This window comes from Marmota flaviventris, chromosome 5, assembly GCF_047511675.1.
Source record: "Marmota flaviventris isolate mMarFla1 chromosome 5, mMarFla1.hap1, whole genome shotgun sequence".
In the NCBI taxonomy this organism is placed as follows: Eukaryota; Metazoa; Chordata; class Mammalia; order Rodentia; family Sciuridae; genus Marmota; species Marmota flaviventris.
This window is the reverse complement of record NC_092502.1, coordinates 88,436,473-88,459,532: the sequence shown is the minus strand read 5'-3', so window position 1 is coordinate 88,459,532 and position 23,060 is coordinate 88,436,473. Positions and strand designations below refer to the sequence as shown.

General features: G+C 34.0%; 1 protein-coding gene across 2 annotated transcripts in view; it reads right to left on the bottom strand.

Moving 5' to 3' along the window:
* Positions 1 to 2,454: 2,454 nt before the first annotated feature.
* Skic3 (SKI3 subunit of superkiller complex) overlaps positions 2,455 to 23,060 on the bottom strand; it is a 101,676-nt gene continuing 81,070 nt past the window's right edge. For both annotated transcript variants that reach the window (XM_027927745.2, XM_071612400.1), the window contains 4 exons: positions 20,030 to 20,182; positions 11,941 to 12,071; positions 10,184 to 10,307; positions 2,455 to 7,479 (listed from right to left, as the gene is read on the bottom strand). In XM_027927745.2, coding sequence (XP_027783546.2) covers positions 7,405 to 7,479; positions 10,184 to 10,307; positions 11,941 to 12,071; positions 20,030 to 20,182 — 483 coding nt within the window. In that variant the 3' untranslated portion in view covers positions 2,455 to 7,404. The remainder of the gene's footprint in view (positions 7,480 to 10,183; positions 10,308 to 11,940; positions 12,072 to 20,029; positions 20,183 to 23,060) is intronic.

The window sequence follows — 23,060 nt, the reverse complement described above, 5'->3', positions numbered from 1 at the left end:
AGTGGTAGAGCACTTGCCTAGCATGTGTGAGGCAGTGGGTTAGATTGTCAGCACCGCATATAAATAAATGAATAAAATAAAGGTCCATCAACATCTTAAAAAATAAAGACATCTACTGTAAAAATGATGAGAATTGAAGGAGGTGCATGGTAGGCATTCAGTCTATCCCTGCCTGTCAGTCTGTGGATGCTGAAGATCTGGTGGGTCAAGGTTACTACCTCATAAGCACAAAAGGCTCCTCTGGAAGCAGGTGGTTGGCTGGTACAGTATAAAGAGCCTTGGCAATGCTAGATCTTACTTAGGCTTCCTTGGAAGCTACTTGACTAGCACAAAAGCTTATTATAGCTTACATATTCTTAATATTCACAAATTATTCACCATTTCTCATAAATCTGGGCCCATTGCATAGATAATTCATTCTGAATCTGTAAGGGTAAAAGAAATTGAAGTTAAAGTGTAAAAGTTAAAGGGTAAAAGACCGGGCATTGTAAAGTTTCTAAGCTGCAAGGCCTGAGTTAAAATGTAAAGGACCAGGCATTGTAAACCTGCTTCTAAACTGCAAAGCATGGGTTAAATTCCTGAGGCAGTTAAGACAATGCCCTACTGGCCATTTAGATGATTTATAGCATTCAAGACCCTGTGCAGCTTGTCACGTAGGCATTCAAGGCCCAAACCAATCAGTTTGAATGTAACCCCCTCCTTAGGAATGACCTATCACTCCCACCCGACCTGTTCCCACCAATGAATGAACTAATCATGTCTCAGAATTGTTGTATGATGATTTGTTAAAGGAGACTGTGATGTATGTAAAATCCCCGCCCTCCCCCCCCCCAAAAAAAATTGTACTTAAGCAGTGCTCAGCCCCTGCTCGGGGCTCTGGGCTGTTCTCCCTTCTTGAGTGGGCACGGAGCCCTAGCATGCTAGATCAATAAATCCCCTTCTGCCAATTGCATGAGTGGTCACTTGGTGGTCTCTTTCTCCGACGCTTGGCCGGACCCTTACAAATCTACTTCTTAGAAAAGCCTTGCAACCATAAGCATAGTACTTGTTCTAAGGCACTGTAGGGATAACCTTAGGCAATTCAGAAATACACTTATCTCCTTCTTATAGAAAGAAATTTATATTATTTGTGACAATATAAATTTGCCTTGTCAGCAATGTTTTTTTCTGTCTAACCTCCTCCTCTTCTTTCCACACACACAAAAAAACCATCTGCTCCATCTGGCTTTTCTCTTGTGCCCAGACATTTGTGTCCCAAACATAAGACAAATTAGCATTGCCAGGAATGCACATATGCAAGAAAACATGTAACTCAGTCTGTGAAGATTAAAACCTACTGTAGTTGTCTTTTTTCCACACCCCTCAACTTTCCAGGTCAATTTCCAAATTTCTGAAGGTACCATTTATATAAAGACTATTTGTACTTTTTCCTTTCTAGATCTATTAAATCGAACAGATTAAGATCAGTCTTTTCAGGCTGGGGTTGTGCCTTCGTGGTAGAATGCTTGCCTAGCATGTGTGAGGCACTGAGTTCCATCCTCAGCACAACATAAAAAATAAATAAAATGAAGGTATTGTGTCCATCTACAACTAAAAAAATATTTTTAAAAAGATTAGTCTTTTCAATAAGACTACACTGTAGTTTCCAGAAATGCTTGATTGTCTGATACTAAACTATGCAGCATTTTTTTCTCCATACTAATTAAGCAATGATATATTTTGTATGTCAAAGGGAAGGAAATGGTATTAAAAAGAAAGGGTCTTAGAAACTCAAGTTATTTAAGCTACCTGTGAGTCAGATATTAAAATAATGTTTTATTTAAAGTGGCGGCCTTTCTATAAAAAGTATAACCTGTTGGACATGTAGTAGGCACATATAATTACATTCAACTATGTATAAATGTTGGCTTCCATCAAAGTACTGAGTGAAGAACACTTTTCTTCCCAGAGTCTCAGCCCCCAAACCTCTTTCCCTTCCTTTACCATGAGCCTTTTTGCAGAGTGGTTCTACCCTAAGGTTTGCAAGCACAAGGGAACCGTGTTCAGTGGAAATTAGAGCCACTGTTTCACATGTGCTGTACCATACAGTTTATATCCACAGTTTTGCTTCAGCTCACTTCTGACTTGAAAACTTTGGTGACATTATTAGAACACTAGAAGTTTGTCATTAGAAATCTAGTTCAAGGCCCTGATTTTACAAATACACAGAAAAAACTAAAGGCCAAGAGTGAAGACTTACCCAGTCATGTATCCATTTAACAGTAAAACAGGTTGAACACACTTCTTAGTTTTTTGTGAGTATAATTTAATGTAGTTTTTGTTTAAGAGAATTCAGAGTGAAGTACTTATCAATGGTGTTGGTGCTAGTATGTGGTTGATACCACATTGGGTGACAACAGTTCAGATATTAACTATTAGAGAAATCGACAGCCATATTCTTAAGAGTCAAGTCTGTTTTCACAGTAAAACTATTTAATAACTCATCATCTATATCTTATCACTTCACTTTAACAATAATTTAGATGATCTCTAATCTCAGTGATCTTATGAAACTGAAAGTAAAAGATATATGTATTCATTTTAACAGTATACACAATTAGCAGTATACTTATTTTCCATTGCTGCTAAGACAAATCATCAAATTTAATGGCTTAAACAACAGAAATTACAAAACTACTAATCTTAAAGTGCTGTAGATGAGTTCTGTAGGTCAGAGGTCCAACCTGGGACTCACCAGGCTATAAGCAAGATGTCAACAGGGCAGCATTCCTTTCTAGGGGCTCCACAGAAGAATGCTTCCTTGCTGTTTGGTTTCTAGAAGTCACCTCCTTCCATGACCAATGCCCCCTTCCTCCATCTCTAAAATCAGCAATGTGGGCTCTCTTTGACCTTCTACTGTCACATCTCTCTGAAATGCTCTTTGCTTTTAAGGACTTTTTGATTAAATTGGTTCCACGTGGATAACACAGGAGTCTCTCCCCATTTCAAGGTCTATACATTCAACCAGATCTGCAAAGTCTCCTTCTCCCTATCTTCACAAGTGCAAGGAATTAGGACATGAATATATATAGGCACCATTATTCAGCCTACCATAAGCAGAAACGGTAGGATACTTTTTCTTATTACCCACTTTATCTTCAGAAAAATTAATTTAATTATGTTCTTATAGTAAATATTACATACAGAGAATATATGTGGTGAAGAATGAAGCCTAAATTATTTTTTTTTTACTGAAGCAAACTCAGTAAAGATCAAGACATGCCAATCATGTCACAATCCAGTGGTGTAATGTGGAACCAAATCCTTAGGGATACTCCAATTTTAATTCTCTCTCTTCTAGCACCATTTTGCTTCACTAAAACAAATTGCTATTTTCAATTCTGAGTTCAAAATTAATTTCAAAAAATTATTTTAAATGTTTCCTAATAGCTATTTATTAAAGAAGAAATGTACCTACTTCAAAACATTTTAAGATCCAAGTTAGGTACGGTGGTGCCTGCCTAAAATCCCAGCAACTTGGGAGGCTGAGGCAGAAGGATTTAAGTTCGCAAATTAGCAAGACCCTGTCTCAAAAAATAAAAAGGACTGGAAGCATAGCTCAGTCATAAAGTATCCCTGGCTCCAATTATCACTACAAAAACAAAACAAAACAAAACAAAAACTCTTTTTTTGAGGTCTAAAGCTAGTTTAGAATTTATTTTAAAAACTTTTAGTTGAACAGGATGTTTAGGTACATTAGAATTTAAAATCCAGGGCTGGGGTTATAGCTTTGTGGTTGAGTGGAGTGCTTGCCTCATATGAGTGAAGCACTGGGTTCGATCCTCAGCACCATATGAAATAAATAAATAAAACAAAGATATTAACAACAACAACAAAAAAAAAGAGTTTAAATTCCTGGCATTAAAAAAGTTTCTAATCAGCCAAAGAAAGAAAAACCCCATTGTTACACAGTACATTAACAGACACTGTGAGTGGTTGTGAGATACAATAGAACTTAAGTGACTTTATTTTTTAAACTGAAAATGGGGTATATACTCTAAGTGAGAGAAGTTTATGATTTTATTTCATTTAATAAGTCATTAAATAACAATACATGTGAAATTTTTGTGCTTGCATATAATATATAAATGTATTTTTTAAAGTATGTAACAAGCAAAACAAAAAAACCTCTCCTGCAAATTGAGGGTTCATTTATAACCTGTAGCTGAGTGCTATCCTTTACAAAAGCAGCATGGAAGGAAGCCTGCAAAGTTGTATATCCATTGGCAACTACAGTGGGAGAAATGAGGATCTGGACAGTAATCAGGGTCAACACTGCCAAAACAGAATATCTACATTTTTTTAATGTGTAAAAAATAAAATAGATGTACAAACCACACTGACTCCCAAATAGGTTTCACTGTTGTGTTCCTATAGTTTTCCCAAAGTAGATACCAAACTTTCTACAGAGGAGTCAAATGTGTGCCCTTTTACATTCATATTATCAGTATTTATTAACCTAACTAAAGTTTCATAACATGGTCAATAACTAACCTTTCAAATTCTTTAATGTACTACCTGAGTATTTCTATCCAGTCCTAGTCCATGTAGAATCCTAACTAAAGAACACTTGTCAAGGCGAATGTTTTCTCTGATAAAGGTTACTGACTCATAGTAGGATGGGGAGAGGGAGTATGGGAGGAATAGATGAACTCTATATAGGGCAAAGGGGTGGAAGGGGAAGGGAGAGGGCAGGGGTTTAGCAATGATGGTGGAATTTGATGGACATCATTATCCAAAGTACATGTATGAAGACAAGAACTGGTGTGAACATACTTAATATACAAACAGAGATATGAAAAATTGTGTTCTATATGTGTAATAGGAATTGTGATGCATTCCGAGGTCATGTATTTAAAAAATAAAAGCAATTAAAAAAAAAGAACACTTGTCAAGAGCTCATTTAGTAAAGTTAAAAAAGAGCATAGCATCTTAAATTAAAGGTTTGTTTTTTCTTCTGACCAGAAATTAATGTGATACTTCAAGAAATACGACAAGTGATCCCAAATAATGTTCCAAAAGTTTACTTGTATGCCAAAATATATTTTTCCCATAAAAAATTATCCTCAGATGCCAAACAAGTCTATAAACATCTAATTAATCAATGATAGTCAAATGGTGGATAGAAAATAAAAGCAAATACACCATAATTCTCAAATAAGATATAACAAAAAATAATTAAACACTAAGATAAATGTTAAATGTTGGCACTTTAGGAAATATCTTGAGTCTAATTATACTTATGTATAAACTCCAAAAAGAAATCCTGGCCACTTTTTAAAGTTTCTAGAATCTGAAAACACTATTTATTTCAAATTTTGTTTTAAGTATGCTGTTTAACACTGCTCTCATTTATTAACTAGAATTAAATGATAACATTAAGAATTCAGCCTAAGTTCAGCACAAAGTAAGCTTTGTAAAAATTACATGATTAAGAATGATTTAAGGCTCAAAATGGGCAGCAATTTTAAGAGAAAGTAATAAACAAAATTTTAAAGAAGATGTGTACATGTAAATGCAAAAAAAGAATGACCTGGGATGATATCAACTAAGGGGTTGTTACAACTCTCCTTTCTTTTGTAGTACTGAGGTTTGAACCAATAAATGCCTTACCACTAAGCTACATCCAGCTCTTTTTATTTTTAATTTTGATACAAGGTCTCACTAATTTGCTTAGGGACTCACTAAGACGCTGAGGCTGGCCTGGAAACTGTGATCTTCTTGCTCCAGTCTCCTGAGTTGCTGGGATTATAGGTGGGAGCCACCACGCCAGCTCCAAGTCTCCTTTCTAACCTGAGACTGAGGTTCTGGGAAGCCAGAATTTGGCAAGGGAGTCAAAAGGTTACCCCTTAATTACAGGCCTGGAGCAAAAGCTAATCAAGACCACACTGTAGGTGGAATTAACCTTGTGAAGCAAGTGACACCTACGAAAGTGAATGGTGGATAAGAATTGAACCAAGCATCCAGGCAGATGGAACCAGTCCACTCAAGATGAAAAAGCTGAAGCATTTTCCTGAGGAAAGAGGAGAACATGGATACTCGGGTAGCACAGGCAGCCTTCTGCAGTGCATCTCTCACTGGCTTTGTGCCAGGTTGTTAAAAGAACCGAATAGGTTTGACAGCTTTGAGAAAAAGGAACAAAGGAACAGAAAATGACAGGTGCTTGATTTTGTTACAGAAACAAAGAAAAGCAGAATCATTAGATTAATCCAGTGATTCATAAATCTGAACAAACATTAGAAGTTTTCGGGCATTCCTTTAAAATGCAAAATTCTAGGCTCCTCCGGTCTTGAAATATTCTGACAGCATAGGTCTGAATGATTATAATGTTCAGTCAAATTTGGGAAACACCAGATTATGGTTCAGTTTAATAGATTAGCCTCTGAAGTACAATTTATAGACTATTATCAATTTATATTATCTTACAAAGTAACACTGTGAAGCGGCTGGTTTAGAAAAACCACATACGTAAAATATAACCACATATCTTTGTACAATAAATAACATCTGTAAATGTCTGAAAATATTTTTAAAACTACAAATTCAAAGTAAGCAACATACATCTTATTTAAAATGTAAAAGACTTTTTGAAAAAAACAGAAAACTGCTTTCAAGTTTCTCGATTTGAAATTTAGAAATTATCTCATACTGATACTATAGAGAAAATAAGACTTTATTTCAGAAAATTAAGTCTTTTCATCAAAATTGAAGAATCTGCATGATCATTAAATACTGTCAGCACTATTTTCCAACATTTTCCATCGTTTTTAACTGAAGCCACACACCTGAGTATTTTGAATTATATAAACATATCAATAGTAGTCAAAGACTAACATTTATATTATGCATATTCAAGGGACTCTGAGATGATACTCTAGCAAAACAGGTTACAGGATTATTTGGATTTCATGATGAGTTGGTATATGAACTCCAGAATTCATGGAAGAAATTAAATCTTAGAATTTATTTTTCATCAAATGAAAGTTCTGCTCTTTATATTATTTATAAAATGGCTATAAAGGCTTTATTGTAAGGGATTATCAAAAAAGATGTCCCATTATATACCATGCAAGATACAAAAAATCATGGTTTACAAATAACTGTTGAGCAAATAAGGGAAACATGGTTTTCCTTTGTTATGGACTTCCCAAATCAAAAATAATTTTCTGGTTACAGTCATCTTAAGAGTTAATGGAAAATTACATCCTTAAATTAAGAGCTTTAACTTCTTTAGCTTAAAAAAAGGAATAAGAATGGATGATTACAACTATAGTTTTAAAATATGTTGCTCTGGGGAAAACTCTTGATTCACAACTTCATTCTTACAGCTTTTTCTTTGTTTGCTCACTATAAGACAATCCACTGTTACTGTGAGGACAATTTCTGATTCAGTTCCAATGCTCTTGTATCTCTGTGAGTTTCAGCATTTTTTACCAACACCTATGGGAAATCACATACAGGAATGTTAGGATTTTATTAACAGTATCCCAAGGACAGCAGTCTTAAAAAGACAACATTAAACTACACAAGAAAAAGTAATTATGTGCAATTTTTCAGTCATTTTTGCTGAAATAAACTGTTTGACCAAAGCTAACTTAAGAGAGAAGCACAATTTATTAGTATAGATGTCAATATTTTCATTGTTACATTGTTACATTGTTGGCCTCTAAGAAATTAAAGATTTTTTTTCCCTTACCCAAAATGACTACTTTATGTATAGAACTGTCTAAATGACACTGGTCCCTGTTAAAGTCACAGCTTAGAATCTAGGCTCTTGATTTTATCAAGAATGTTTTCATGATTTTCAAATTTCTCAAACTAGAAGATTCAATTCCAGCTGATAATCTAATTCCTAAAATATTTTTTGGTTGTTCACTATCAAACACTGAAGTATCTGAGAAGGTAACAACATAGCTTGCCACCACTGCACGATACTGCCAGAAGATGAAGGACTCTTAGCTCAAAGACAAAGGTCTTCATTACTAATGATATGTCAAGTGACATGAGCATCAACCATTCCCTTGAATGAGTTTCAGCATTTTATACCAACACCTGTAGATGGATATACACAATTTCCCACCTACATAATGGGTTGCATTTACAAGAGGGAGGCCCTGAGCCTAGATATTCAGATCTTTTATAATGGGAGTTTAATGTGATTAAGTAGTGCCTACCATTTGCTCTGGAGGGAGACATTATCTTTGTCTCCCAAGGCTGTTCACTGTACAAACATCCTTAAAAAGATAATCTGGAACAGAGTAGTTAGGTTCCCTATTCACAGGATGTTTAGAAACACATGGTAAATAAACTATCTCCCAAAATTCATATGTAGTCTACCTTTTTGGTTTGTAATGTGTTGTTTATAATACCTTCTCCAAGCATTGCTTTCTTTAGAACTTTTTAAATACTGTATATTTCATCAAAAGGCAAACAATATTTGCCTGTTGGAACTGAAAAAGGTTTACATTAGTTTGACTGTTATTTTTGAAATTGTTGGCTAAAGTTATAAGAATTCTAACCCTTTCCATTATTACAACCTCTTCCTTTTTCAAAAGAATTTCAGATACATGTTTATATATTTAGATACCAGAGCCAATCCATGAGGAGCAAATATTGTAACACACATTTTACCAAAAAAGGAAGGAAAAGCCAAACAATTTTTTTAAAGATCATGTGAGCATCCCATTAGATTCTACTACCTTTAACCCTATCCTATCTACCTATATGCTTAAGTTTAAATATTAATAAAAATAAACAACTAGCACCCAGCACCTTCTTTTATCCTTTTTCTTATTCTACATGTCATATTAGGGGAATGGATTACTTATAGTTTAAACCAATGGTTCTCAACCATGGGCAATTATACCCCAAGGATCATCTGACAACATCTAGAAAACATTTTTGGCTGGTGCAATTAGGGTAGCAGGGAGGAGGACAGTGCTAATGGCATCTACTGGTTAGAGGCCAGGGGTGCTGCTAAACATCCAGCTTTGTTCAGGATGGCACTCATTACTGCAAAGAATTATCCAGTCCAAAACCTTTATCAATAGTGCTGAGGTTGAGAAATTCTGGATTAAACAGATTGTATAGGATTTGTCATACTCCTACCTCAGGAAAAGAGAAACAAGCAGACGCAAACAACAATGTTAATATGAGCTCAATATGAACTCACAAATCCTTTTTTCTCTGACTTAGTACTTTGGAGTTTTCATTTAGACTTGCTTTTTGATAAAACATTTTATCCATTCAGTTCTAAAGATAGAGCAAAAGTAAAGAAAGAGAGGATAGCTAAATCATCCCATTCTGGAAAAAAAAAGAAATGCTGATTCTTGGTGCCACCTCAGGTTGAGTTTAGATGGAAATACACATGTACTGCTATAAATTTCACTTGATACAGACTTTAGATGAGCACCTCTCAACTTTTTATAAACCTCAGTACATCTGATGAATGATTTTTAAACTTGTGATGTTTTGGTTCACAAATAAAATACTGACAATCAGGCCAGTTCCCTAAAATTCTACTCTGCTCTTTCATGTAAGAAAGCTTCTAAGAATACATTGATAGATGTGAGGATAGTGATGAATCTGTTAAATTTTATTATAGGAAATTAAAAACTGAAACCTCTTGCCACCTATAGTTAGGATCAATTATTTAGAACATACTTCACAACTGATCATGATTCCAATGTTTTAAACCAATACCCTAGACTGGCAATACTTGCTATTAGTTTGGATTTTGGTTTTGAAATGGGTATAGCTCAAAGAAAGCTTAGTACAGCTTTCCTACATACAGGCATCTTGCACATACACAGGTTAAATTTATACTAACCTATTTTAAAACACAACTTTCAAAATCCTGCTATTTTTGTCAAAAACCCCAGCTTTTAATATTACAATACTAAAACGGGAATTTTATAAGTAACCCATGGTAAAATGCAAACCACTTATTTAACCTTCAAGTGATGTGCATAATTGTTTCTCTACTTTCAGTGAATGCAATGATAGATACTGTAGTAATTTGTTGGCCAAAGAATTAGGTAGTTCATTTTTTAAAAATCCATCATAAAGTAGACTAATTTTGAAAAACAACTCTAAAGCTCTTAGGTCCAACATGAAAATATTTTAAATAAAGTCAAAGCCTTACATCAATGAGCTCATAGTCATTTTTGAAGTACAGGTGTCTTAGCAGGTACCAACGTGCAGCTGATACAATAGACTTCGGATATCCAGGTTGATATACCACTCTCTCCAAAAGTCGCCGAGTCTCTCTGGGAAAAATATATTTATAATTAAGTTCAAAGCATGTAAATTAACAGAAGGTATTTCATAAAATAGTCTTAACATATCATTTTTCTCATTCTTTTGAAGATGTCATACATGATTACTTTGTGATTTTTTTATTCAGATAATAAAAATTAATAACAATGACTAATATTTATTAAGTGCTTATAATGCACTAGGTATTTTATAATGTAGTATGTGTTTTATACAAATGGTTGTAATTTAATATTCACAACCTTATTAGGTGGGTTGCTGTTATTATTTCCACTGCAGATAAGCAAATTAAGGCTCATTCCAAGGGGTATGGGGAGAAGATCCTTATTTTATGAATACTTCTGGGTGAGGTACCTCTTATCTTTTCTGAAAGTAGGCAGAAAAATAAATCAATAATACAATGGAGATATATATTGGAATAAGAAATATTTAATATCTACACTAGAGGTTAAGTACATAATATTTGGTATTAATGTATGTTTTCAAGGATATGTATAATATATGAACTCATACAATAACATGTTGATTTACCATTACAATTTAATTTTCTCTTTACTAATTCATTAACATGAGATAGAAGGATATTATAGGTAGAAGTTGTTTGAAACAGGAACTAAAGAACTTGTCTTGAAGAAGTTTTGACATAGGGATGATATAATGAACACACAGTTTTTTTCTTAGACTATACATTTATTTGGGCTGGTTTTAGAAATATTCATATTTATGGGAGGTGTAAGTTGCCCATAGTATGCACCAGCAGAAAAAAGTTCATTAGGAAGCTCATAGCCTAAAACATTTCTTGGTGAAATAAGTCTCACAGAAAATGGCCAAAAGTAAATATTAATAAACAGTCTTGGAAATGCTGATTAGTCATAGGGTCTTAATTCTTCCTTCATCTCTACTTTGTGATGGTTTTTGCCACATATTTATATGTATTAAACTCTACTTCTACAATAACTATTATGTTTCAGTAATATTTGTTCCAAAATCACTAGTCTACTTATGGTTGCTTTGTTATCAGAGCTAGATGTTATTTTAAGAATTTTAAAATACTCTTTTGACTACTTTTTCATCCATATTACCTCTAAATAATTATCTTCACGTTTATTTTGTCCATACCCCTGACCTCCAATAAAAACATTGCTAATCTTTTATATTTTAATTTGAGTAGCTTTTGGATTTTCTAGATATGAAACCATGCTGTTTTCAAATGATATGTCAGTTTTTACAATATATATGACTTTTTCCATACTTCACTATATGAGCAAGAACTTCTATTAATGTAGCCTTGACCTTGAATTTTTCTGGTTTTGTTTCTTGGCTCATCCTAAAATAGCAAAGAAAAAAACCAAAACCAAGGATTGCTTCACTGAAATGCTGTGATGCTACAAATCTCATATTTGTAGCTACTTAGCAAACTATTTTTAAACAAATATGAAATTTTATTTTTTCCTTTACCAGATAACTAGAACCAGCTGTTTTAGAGTAGAGGTATGAGAATAACTCCAAAGTTTGTTAAACTAGTTCATTAAGCTAATTATAAATCTTTCCTTGATTGTTTCTTAGAAGGCTTTAAAGTGAAGAAAGCATGGCCAAGAAAAAAAATGAACAAAAAACTCTTCATACCGTGCCCCCATTTTGCGGTTGAATTGTAACAAAGCTTGCAAAAAAACAGCTAGTGGGCAGAAACAAAGTTTCAAGGCCTCAGTTGTAGCCTCTTGAACCAAGGATGGCCAGTGATCACTGGAAACATTAGCCTGTAAAAATATAAAGTAAATATTAACATTTCTGGCATAAAGTATAAAATTCAATATAATCATTAAAAAATAATGTAAGATCTAATTCCTGCTTTTAAGGAGTGACAAAACAGAGTAGACTCAGTGAGAGAAAGGGCTTATAAAGGAGGCATCATTTAAAAATGCTGACATATTTGTTAAAAGGAAATATAGCATTATACTACTAAAGTGAGTAAAATCTATCAGTTAGTAAGCCTTTGGTCCACCAAATAAACAAAAACATATATAACATGATTAATTCTTTAATAGTAGTGATAAAGTTACATATTTCAAAAATTATTTAACCAGAGAGGCAACCTGAATTGTAATATTTTAATAAAAATCACAGTATAGAAGGTAAAAAGCAGATCAGAGAGAAAAAATTAAACCAAAGTTATCAATATTGAAAACTTAAAAAAAAAATTCACCTATGGAAGAAATGTTTATGTACATAACTTGGGTTACAAACTAGTTTTATAATATGTACTGACTCAAAAATATTATACCAAAGTATCTCCCTAGAAACAGTAACTGAAAATAAATGCTAGCTAAATTACATAAGAAAAAAACCTAAATTTTTTCATTAAAAATATCAAATTATAACCAAGATTTAATTAAAGGTATTCATTATATACATTTGAATAAAGTTGATATCATGAGTCAATATCTAGTTCACTTCACATTTTAACAAAAGTCAATATATGAATCAATATACAGTCCATTGAAACACTAAATCATAAGAAAGAAAAATGTTAGAGAAATATTCTCTGAGTGCAGTGCTGGCAATAGTAATTGTATAAAAATTTGTATTATAATTTCCTTATATAAAGGAAAAAGGTACTATTTATAATTTATAACTCATTAAAAATACCTAACCTGCCAAACATTACAGCTTAACAACCCAGTACACTGTAGAGCATTGATTGTTTACCTTCATGAGTGCATATATAAATGAGATGCAGCTTGCTGCTACTCCTCACTATCAAGACAAAGTGTTACACTGCATGCCACTAACACAGGAAGGATGAAAATTAAAAAATGTGAGTACAGGTTCCATTACACACACACACACAGAGTTAAGTTTCTTTAATGTTATGAAAGCTGTGTGTGTATGTATATCCATACCAAAGCTTTCACACCATTAAAGGTAAGAAATCATGAAGTTGACGATCTTAAGTGTAGGGCCATCTGTATTATATTCCTCTTACTCCACATCCTCTAGCAATGTGGAAAAACCTCTAGCTGCCTTTCTGCTGAGACCCCCTTAACCCTATAAAGTGGCTCTACCCAACAGGAACTAAGCTAACTCCTGTGCCAGTCCACTCTCACACCTGGCATCACTCATTTCTAGACCTAACAAACTCAGGGTGCTGCTGATCCCATCTGACAATATTCTTCACTCCCTCCTCCCTGTACATAGCTATTCCTACCTACCTGGGGAGTTCATCCACCAATGACCACTCTCTCAGAAGCTAGCAGCCATTTTCCAAAACTCTGGCAACTCTCTTCTCTCTTAGCCTTACACTGAGGGCCATAGCCTCTGAAACCTGTGATAGTGACCAATCCATATGCTGAGGCCTACAGAGTCCTTTGTTCAAAAATTAAGGATTTTTAACAAAAATCCTCAGGACCTCAAAAGAACACACCCCAAAGCAACTGTCTCTAGTTACACCCCTTCTTCACCTTAGTGTGTGTCTGGGAAAAAAATGGGAGGCAACAGCTCTAACCAAAGAAATTTCTTCATAAATCCTTTTCAATTCCACTCTTCTAATGCTTTTATATCTTCCTTGTAGGTTAATCTTGTTTCAAAAATTGGTATCTTGATCTGATATCTCACTTTGGAATCCCAGAGCCAGTATTTTAGATAACTTTTAGTTTAGAACTGTTCACATATTATCACATATACTATAGTTGATCATAAAAAAGTATTCATTCTCTTTACACTGCCAGCTGTTGACCACAGAAATATGGCATCACCTTCATTCCTTTATAATAACTCCTGAGTGTCAAATCTTTTAACAAGAACAAATTAGATTTGGCTAGTGCTTTAACATTTCTAAAGACATTAGTAAATGTTACTTCATTTGAAATTTACAACAATCCTACAGGGATGAAGTATATATTATCTCCAGTAGTATAAAACAAATGAAAAAGCTCTTGAATACTTCTATGGGCTGCAGGTTTCATAGGTAGTAACTGTTAGAAACAGAATAAAGGCTTTTAGAGAAAACACTTTTGTGGTGGCAGTAGTGTGATAGGGGTCAGTATAAATGGGTATTACTGAACTCCAAGTAAATTTGCTTATCTATAAAATAAGGTTATTTTGACTATCAGAAAATTAGTGTGGAAATCACTTATAATAGTGCCTAGCCCAGACTAAGTGCTATATGAATTACAGCAATGTTATTACTATAACAATTATTAATTTGTTTTATTCCAGGTCATATTTAATTTCTTAGGCTTAAAAATAACTGAATAATATTTATAAATATTGTTACACTAAAAGAATGTTCACTTCTCTAGTTCATGCATTCAAAAGCATATTACTGGGGCTGGGGCTGTTGCTCAGTGGTAGAGCTCTTGCTTCACACATGTGAGGCACTGGGTTTGATCCTCAGCACTACATAAAAATAAATAAAGATTTTTTTTTAAACAGTATATTACAGATACTATGTGTGGCTTCCATAGTTTATCAGTTTTCCAAGGTATTAAAATCCTTTTAAAAATACAAATATGGACAAAAAAAATAAAATTTGGGGTGATTTATAATTACTATTACCACTACTATTCCTTTAGACTTGAATCTCCTCAAATTTGATTGCATTATTCCCAAATCTCCATCATGTCAGGTTAGGCCCCAACTTCCTTAATAAGACTCCTATAGCGCAAGAATTAATATCAAGAATCAATAAATGGGATGAATTCAAACTAAAAAGCTTCTTCTCAGCAAAAGAAACAATCAGTAAGGTGAATAGAGAGCCTACAATTTGGGAATAAATTTTTACTACATGCACATCAGATAGAGCACTAATCTTTAGGATATATAAAGAACTCAAAGAGCTAAACACCAAAAAAAAAAAAAAAAAAAAAAGAAATAATAATAATAACCCAATTAATAAATGGGCCAAGGAACTGAACAGACACTTCTCAGAAGATATACAATCAATTAACAAATATATGAAAAAAATGTTCAACATCTCTAGCAATTAGAGAAATGCAAATCAAAACTACTCTAAGATTTATCTCACTCCAGTCAGAATGGCAGCTATTAAGAATACAAACAACAAGTGTTGATGAGGATGTAGGGGGGAAAGCACACTTATACATTGCTGGTGCAACTGCAAATCGGTGCAGCGAATATGGAAAGCAGTATGGAGAATCCTTGGAAAACTGGGAATGGAACCACCTTTTGACCCAGCTATCCCTCTCCTAAGTCTATACTCAAGGGACTTAAAAACAGCATACTGTACGGACACAGCCACATCAATGTTTATAGCAGCACAATTCACAATAGCTAAATAGATGCCCTTCAGTAGATGAATGGATAAAGAAAATGTGGTATACATACACAATGGAATATTATTCAGCATTAAAATAGAATAAAATCATGGCATTTGCAGGTAAATGGATGGAGTTGGAGAATATAATGCTAAGTAAATTTAGCCAATCTCAAAAAAACAAATACTGAACGTTTTGTCTGATTTAAGGATGTTGATTCATAATGTGGTTGGGGGGGTATGGGAAGATTAGATGAACTCTAGATAGGCAAAGAGGAGGGAAGGGATAAGAGGGGACATGGGGGTAAGAAAGACAGTGGAATGAGATATCATTGCTCGAAGTACATGTATGAAGACACAAATGGTGTAACTCTACTTTGTATACAACCAGAGATATGAAAAATTGTGCTCTGTATGTGTAATATAAATTGTAATGCATTCTTCTATCATATATAACAAATTAAAATTTAAAAAAGAAAAATGCTTGTTTTACATAAAAACACAAGAGGAGTATCATGTATAGACTTTAAATACGTTGAGTTTTTGCATGTTAACGTAAGCAAGATAAAATTAAGGTGAAGATAAAGAACAACATAACAACATTAAATTTTTTTTACCATGTTATTAATTGTTCATACACTCAAAATGTATTTACTGGGGACTTCCTAATGTATAAGAAAGTGGTAAAGCAAACAGGTAAGTACAAAACATGGCCTCTGACCTAAGGAGTTTTTGGATATAGTCCACAGTAATGGTGCCAAAGCTAAAACGATTCTCTATTTCTTATGTTTCTTTGTCAAAATACCTAAAATAAATAAATCACATTCATATGATTACCAAGGCAAAAGCAAGAGTTAATTCAGGCCTATGAAAATCTCTTCTAACCACCTAAAATAGAAAAACTGAGAGTTTATCTCTTAATAACAAAAGTAATGTGCTAATAATAAAAAACTCAAACACTCTCAAAAGACATGAAATGAAAGTCATGCTCTGCCATCCTTTAAAATGACCAGTACTATTATCTAAAGTAACTGCCATTAATTACATTTCTTTATGTATCTTTCCACATAATTATATCTTTCTATGTGCTTCTGTTATATACATAAATGTACATGGTATATATATATCACAGATACAAACACTGAAATAGGATTGTATCACCATATTATTCTGCAGCTCAACTTTACCCCTAAACCCTTAAATATGTATCTTGAAGAACTGTCCCTACCAGCACATAAGAATTTCAGATTAATACATAAATTGGTATCAGAAAATAGGATATAAAGTCATAAGCTGCTACAAATTCCTCTTACAGAACGTCACATTGATAAATATCCAGAATACATAAAGGGCCTAAATATCCAGAATACATAAAGAACTCAAAAAGCTTAACACACACACAAAACAAACAAACAACAACAACAACAAAACACCCAAATAATCCAATCAATAAATGGGCAAAGGAACTAAGCAGACATTTCTCAAAGGAAGAAATATAAATGGCCAACAAATATATTAAAAAATGTTCAACATGTCTTGCAATTAGGGAAATGCAAATCAACACTATATTGAGATTCTATCTTACTCCAGTTAGAATGGCACTCATCGAGAATACAAAATTAATAAATGCTGGCGAGGATGTGTGAAAAAAGTTACACCCATACAATATTGGTGGGACTACAAATTAGTACAATCACTTTAGAAATTGGTATGGAAATTCCTCAAAAGAATAGAAATAGAACTATCATATGACCCAGCTATCCTACTCCTCAGTATTTACCTGAAAGAACTAAAATCAGCCTACTACAGTGATCCAGGCATAGAAATGTTTATAGCAGCATAATTCATAGTAGCCTGCTGGGAGCCATTAGCCAAGTAGGTATGACAATTTCCTTGCCAGCGTACCCCATGTTGCTTAGTGGAAGGACTCGTGGAAATAGGACATTTTGCAGTGACATTGCATGTAGGTAACCTTGCTCAAGGACCAGGGCGGATTAGGGTGTTCCCGGTTTAGGATAATCGGGTTTAGGGCGTTCCAGGTTTAAAATTATTCCTGCTGGGAATAGGGCGTATCCTGCTGCCTGAGTTCCCCTTGAGTTCTCACGGGATTCAGACAGTATTTTTTGGGAGATAGAAGCCCAGTGGAGTTGAATTTGGGCAGAGAACGTGGATTTCCCCAGAACATGATTGTAGACGGCTGGTGTGAGTTCGGGAATAAAGAGTTGCTGTTTGAATCTACAAGCTGTGTGGTGGCTCGTGATTGTGTGCCCAGCCAGACTGCGGCACTTGTGCCCAGCCAGACTGCGGCAATAGCCAAGTTATGGAGCCAGCTCAGGTGCCCTTGAAGAGATAAATGGATTAAGAAAATGTGGCATATATAAACAATGTAGTTTTACTCAGTCACAAAGAATGAAAGAATGACATTTTCTGATAAATAGATGGAAATGGAGAACATGATGCTAAGCAAAACAAGACAAACTCAGAAAAATCAAGGGTCAAATGTTTTCCATCACACTGTAAAGAGAGCAAAATAAGGGGAAACAAGGTGGACTTCACAAAAATAAAGGGAAGATTAGTAGAGTCAAAGGAGATTGAGGAGGGAGGAGGGATGGAAAAGAGGAGGAAATGCAGAATTGATTTGACAAAATTAAGCTATGTACATGTATAACTATACCACAGTGTATTCCACCTTTATTTATATCTATAAAGTGCCAATTTAAAAAAATAAATAGAAGGAAGACTAGTAGAGTTGAGGAAGGGAATAAGGAGAGGAGGATGGGAGGGAAAGAGGAGTACTGGAGACTGAAATGGAGCAAATTAAATTCCATGCACATATGATAACATTAAAATGAACCCAAATATTATGTGTGACTATAATGCACTAAAATAAAAACATTTAAAAAAATTTACAGAAAAGTTGTAGAAATAGTACAGAGAGTTGCCGTGAAACTCTTACCCAGTTTCTCCTAGCATTAACATATTTCATTATATGGTATATTAGTCAAAACTTAGGAAATCAACATTAGCATATCATGATTAACTAAATTTCAGAATTCATATGTATTTCTTAATGTTGAGTTTTCAGAGTTCTTCATGTATTCTGGGTATAAGTCTCTTATCAGATATATCATTTACAAATCTCCCAGTTTCTTTTTTTTTTTTTTTTACTCTGATAGTCAAATTTAATAGTATGTTATGGGTGTCAGATGTAGTAATGTTGGGAAACAGTTGTAGATGGCCCAGGCAATTTTTACATGTAGGCAGGTTTGACAACCACAAGTAGGGATTGGCTAGCTTCACTTAGCATAATCTGCTCTAATGCCATCCATTTCCCTGTAAATTCTATGATTTTGTCATTTTTTAAATCTCCCAGTTTCTACCTTGTCTTTTCATTCTCTCATCTGTATTGCTCTTATTTTTTTAAATGTCAGCAAAAGTTATGTGGGTGGTGCTATTCTTGTTTCATTTTTTAAATTTCTCTTTGATGAATGTAAAGTTTTTAAATAACAGCAAAATATTTAAAATGAAAGAGTAGAATTGAGACATGCCTAAAATGTTAAATTATTGTCATTTTTGTCACTGATGAATAGCTGAATTTAATTCCAATTTAGATCAACCAAGAAACAAAAATGTATATTCTGCTCTAATTCAAATTTTAAATTTTTCAAAAAATTATTTAGTTATTTTAACTTTTTATTTATTTTTTTTACTTAAACATGACAGCAGAATATACTTTGTCATACATGGAGTATACATACATACATGGAATATAACTTGCCATTCTTGTGGTTGTACATGATGTGGAGTTACATGGCTGTGTACTCATATGTGAACATAGGAAACTAGTGTCCAATTCATTCTACTGTCTTTCCTGTTCCCACCCCCTCTCTTCCCTTCATTCTCCTTTGTCTAACCCAGAGTACTTTTTCCCCTCCCCCACCCCTTATAGTGTGTTAGCATCTGTATCACAGGGTATTCAGCCTTTGGTTTGGGGGGATTGGCTTATTTCACTTAGCATGATAGCTTCCAGTTTCATCTATTTACTGGCAAATGCCGTATTTTCATTCTTGTCTATGGCTGAGTAATATTCCATTGTGTATATATGCCACATGTTCTTTATCCATTCATTTCAACTTTAAAATTTTTCATCTTAGTTTTTCTCCCAAATTGTAGCCTATGTAGATTTATGTTACTGTTTTGTCTCAAGAGATGTGAAAATACAAAGTCTATCAAGAGACCACAGTAGAAGACAATGAAACAATAGGAACTCCATGAAATAAACCCCAGCAAAAGTTATGTGGGTGATATCATTTTTGTTTCATTTTTAAAATTTCTTTTTGATGAATATAAAGTTTTTGAAATGCTTTAAAGAAGGATAAAGAATGAAATAAAAAAGGATAAAAGAATCAAGTTTTTAATCACATAATTATAACATGATCTTACCATACAGATTTCTAAGGCAAGCAATGCTAGTTTCAATAGACTTGAGAGTTTCCCACTCCAGCTTCCCTGTTGGGATGCTACTTGTAGACTCTTTCTGTAACACATTTCTGCAGCACCCATCATTCCTTGAGACTGATACACCTGTGCCAACCACTGAAGAACAGAAAAGGAGAAGGATGAAGAGAATTTTAGTTTAATACACTGTCTGGTTCCCCATTCCCAACAAACTGAAGAACTGATGAAGTTAAACTTTTTTTTTATTATGATTATCAGCAAGTTCTGTGCCCAAAAGACAAAAACCACAAGTCAAGAAAGGAATATACTGCCAATTCTATCAGTAATAGCTTACTAGCTATACCTACTTTAAAGTATAAAATCCAAGATGGCAAGTCAGGAATAAAATTAAAATAAAATGTAAAAACTGATCTATCATGTAAATACTACCAAAAGAAAGTCTGTACAGCTGAATTAATAACCAAAATAGACTTTACAACAGAAAATAGTAAGAAATAAGGTGGAATATTTCATAATGATAATGAGGCAGGGGATGTAAAGATTGGGTCACAAAGATGGGGGCTGACTCAGGAGAAAATAAAATTTTAATACCTTCAGGACACTTCCCCTTCCACCACCTGCTGTCAAGGACACCTGGCTCCAGGGATTTGTTCCTCCATAAAAGGGACTGTTAATGAATGCCTCCTGGGCCATTCCCTTCCTGCCTGGATCCCTAGGTAGCTAAGTTCCCACCCTTGGATCACTCCACCTTTGGTCTACCTTTTGGCCACTAATCATGACACAGGATAGGAGGAGGGGAGAGCATGAGAACAAACGAAATCTAAAAAGTATAAAAGGGGCAGGACACCCAGCTCTGGGCCCCTTCTCTGCGGAGAAGCCTATATCTGCTTTATCCTTCAAATAAAACTTGCTTTCTATGCTTGCCTGGGCATTTCTCAGGTGTTCAATTTTCAACATTCCTGGAAAACGGAACTCGGACCTGATTCTCATCACCAGCATCAATAAAAGTCCATTTAAAATAAACACTTCTACATTTGTATATACCCAATAACACAGAATTCATAAAACAAAAGTTGGCAGAAATGAAAAGTAGACAAATTCAGAATCATAGGAGATTTTTAACACACATTATCTCAGCAATGATAAGTAAATAAATAAACAGATTCAGTAAGGAGAAGAAGACTGAAACAAATAATTAAATTTAAATTACATATTTAAAAGACTACATTCAATGACTATAGAAGACACATTCTTTCCAAGTGCACATGCAATATTTATCAAGTAATCAAATGCTGGATCATAAAGCAAACCTCAACAAATTTCAAGACTAAAAATCAGACAAAGTATATTCTGATTAAGTAGAATTGAACTTGAAATTGGTAACATAAACATATATTGAAAATCCCCCATGTTAGATATTCTTCAAAATACTTCATATAAAAAAAGTCAGTTAAAGAAACCCCAGTGGAAATTAAGAAAAAATTTGAGATGAATGACAATGAAAGCACTATATAAAATCTAATGGGGTACATATGAGAACAAGTATTATCTTGAGAAGCTAGAGGTGGGGAAAAAACTAATTAAACCCAAAGAAAGTACAGCAAAGAAAATAACAGAGAAAAAATATTAATATGTAGAAAATATAATAAAAAAGCCAGGTGTAGCAGTGCACACCCATAATCCCAGCCACTAGGGAATCTTGAAGCAGAAATATCACAAGTTTGAGGCCAGCCTGAGTAATGTAGTTAGACCTTGCCTCAAAATAAAATAAAAAGGGTTAGAGAGGTAGCTCAGTGGTAGACTGTGGGGAGCCACTCTGAATGATTCATGCCTTCCATCCTGAAGTAGAGAGGCTTTGACCAGTCACTACATCTTGTAGTAACCTGGACATTGCCTCAGTCCAGTAAGTCTGAGGGCATGTCTTCAGACGCAAGATGAGCTACACTCACCTATTCCTTTGTAATACGACCCCTTTGCCCTGTTTGGGATAGACTGTTTCATGGAAACTTCCTTTGTGTGTCCCCTTCTCTTGCTCTGCCTTTGGGTGTGGCCTTCCTAGATGTCAGTCAACAGCAGACATCACCATGCTAGACTCAACACCTTGAAACCTGACTTCTTGCCTCATTTGAATGATATCTCTTGCTTCCTCAATAAAAGGGTTCAGCAAGTGCTCTCTGTTTCTGCAGACCCTTAAGGTCAGAGGATCCATTACAGGACCCCAAAGAAAAAGGTATCTCTCTCTCTTGTGTGGTTATTTCATGCAGCCCAGTTCATCTGGAGTGATCCTGAGTGTTTAGTCATGAGGAACGAGACAGTAGAGGACAATGAACAAATTAATGCCAATAAATTTGACGTTGAAATGCAATGGAAAAACTCTATGCAACTCACCAATGTTAATGAAACATGACATCTCTATATATAGATGCCTATGTATATTAAAGAAATTTAGCCTATAATTAAGAAATTTCTCACAAACCAAATTCCTGGCCTAAATGGCCTCAATGGTGAATTGTTCTATAAAGAAACAAATAATACTCATGTACAAATGCTTTCACAAAGTAAAAACATAGATACCAATACATAATAATGACCTTATGGAAATGAAAAGTTACAGGTCCACTTCTCTTATGAATATAAGTATGAAAATTCTAAACAAGATATTAGCAAAATGATGGCAGCAATGTATAAAAAGCATAACATCATTATCACATAGGGCTAATTCTAAGAAGCTAAGGTTGCTTAACATTTGGAAATCAATGTAATCCATCACATCAATAGGATTTTTGAAAAGGTCATTCTATCAAATGTCAAAAAAGCATTTAATAAAATTCTATATCATTAAAAAATAAACCTCTCAACAAATTCAGAATAGAGAACTTCTTTAATCTGATTTTAAAAAATCTATAAAAACCTATAGCAAACACCACACTTAATAATGAAATGGTAAATAATTTCTACCCTAAGGTAAGAATAACATAAGAATATTATCACTACTTTTATTTAATATTGTATTAGA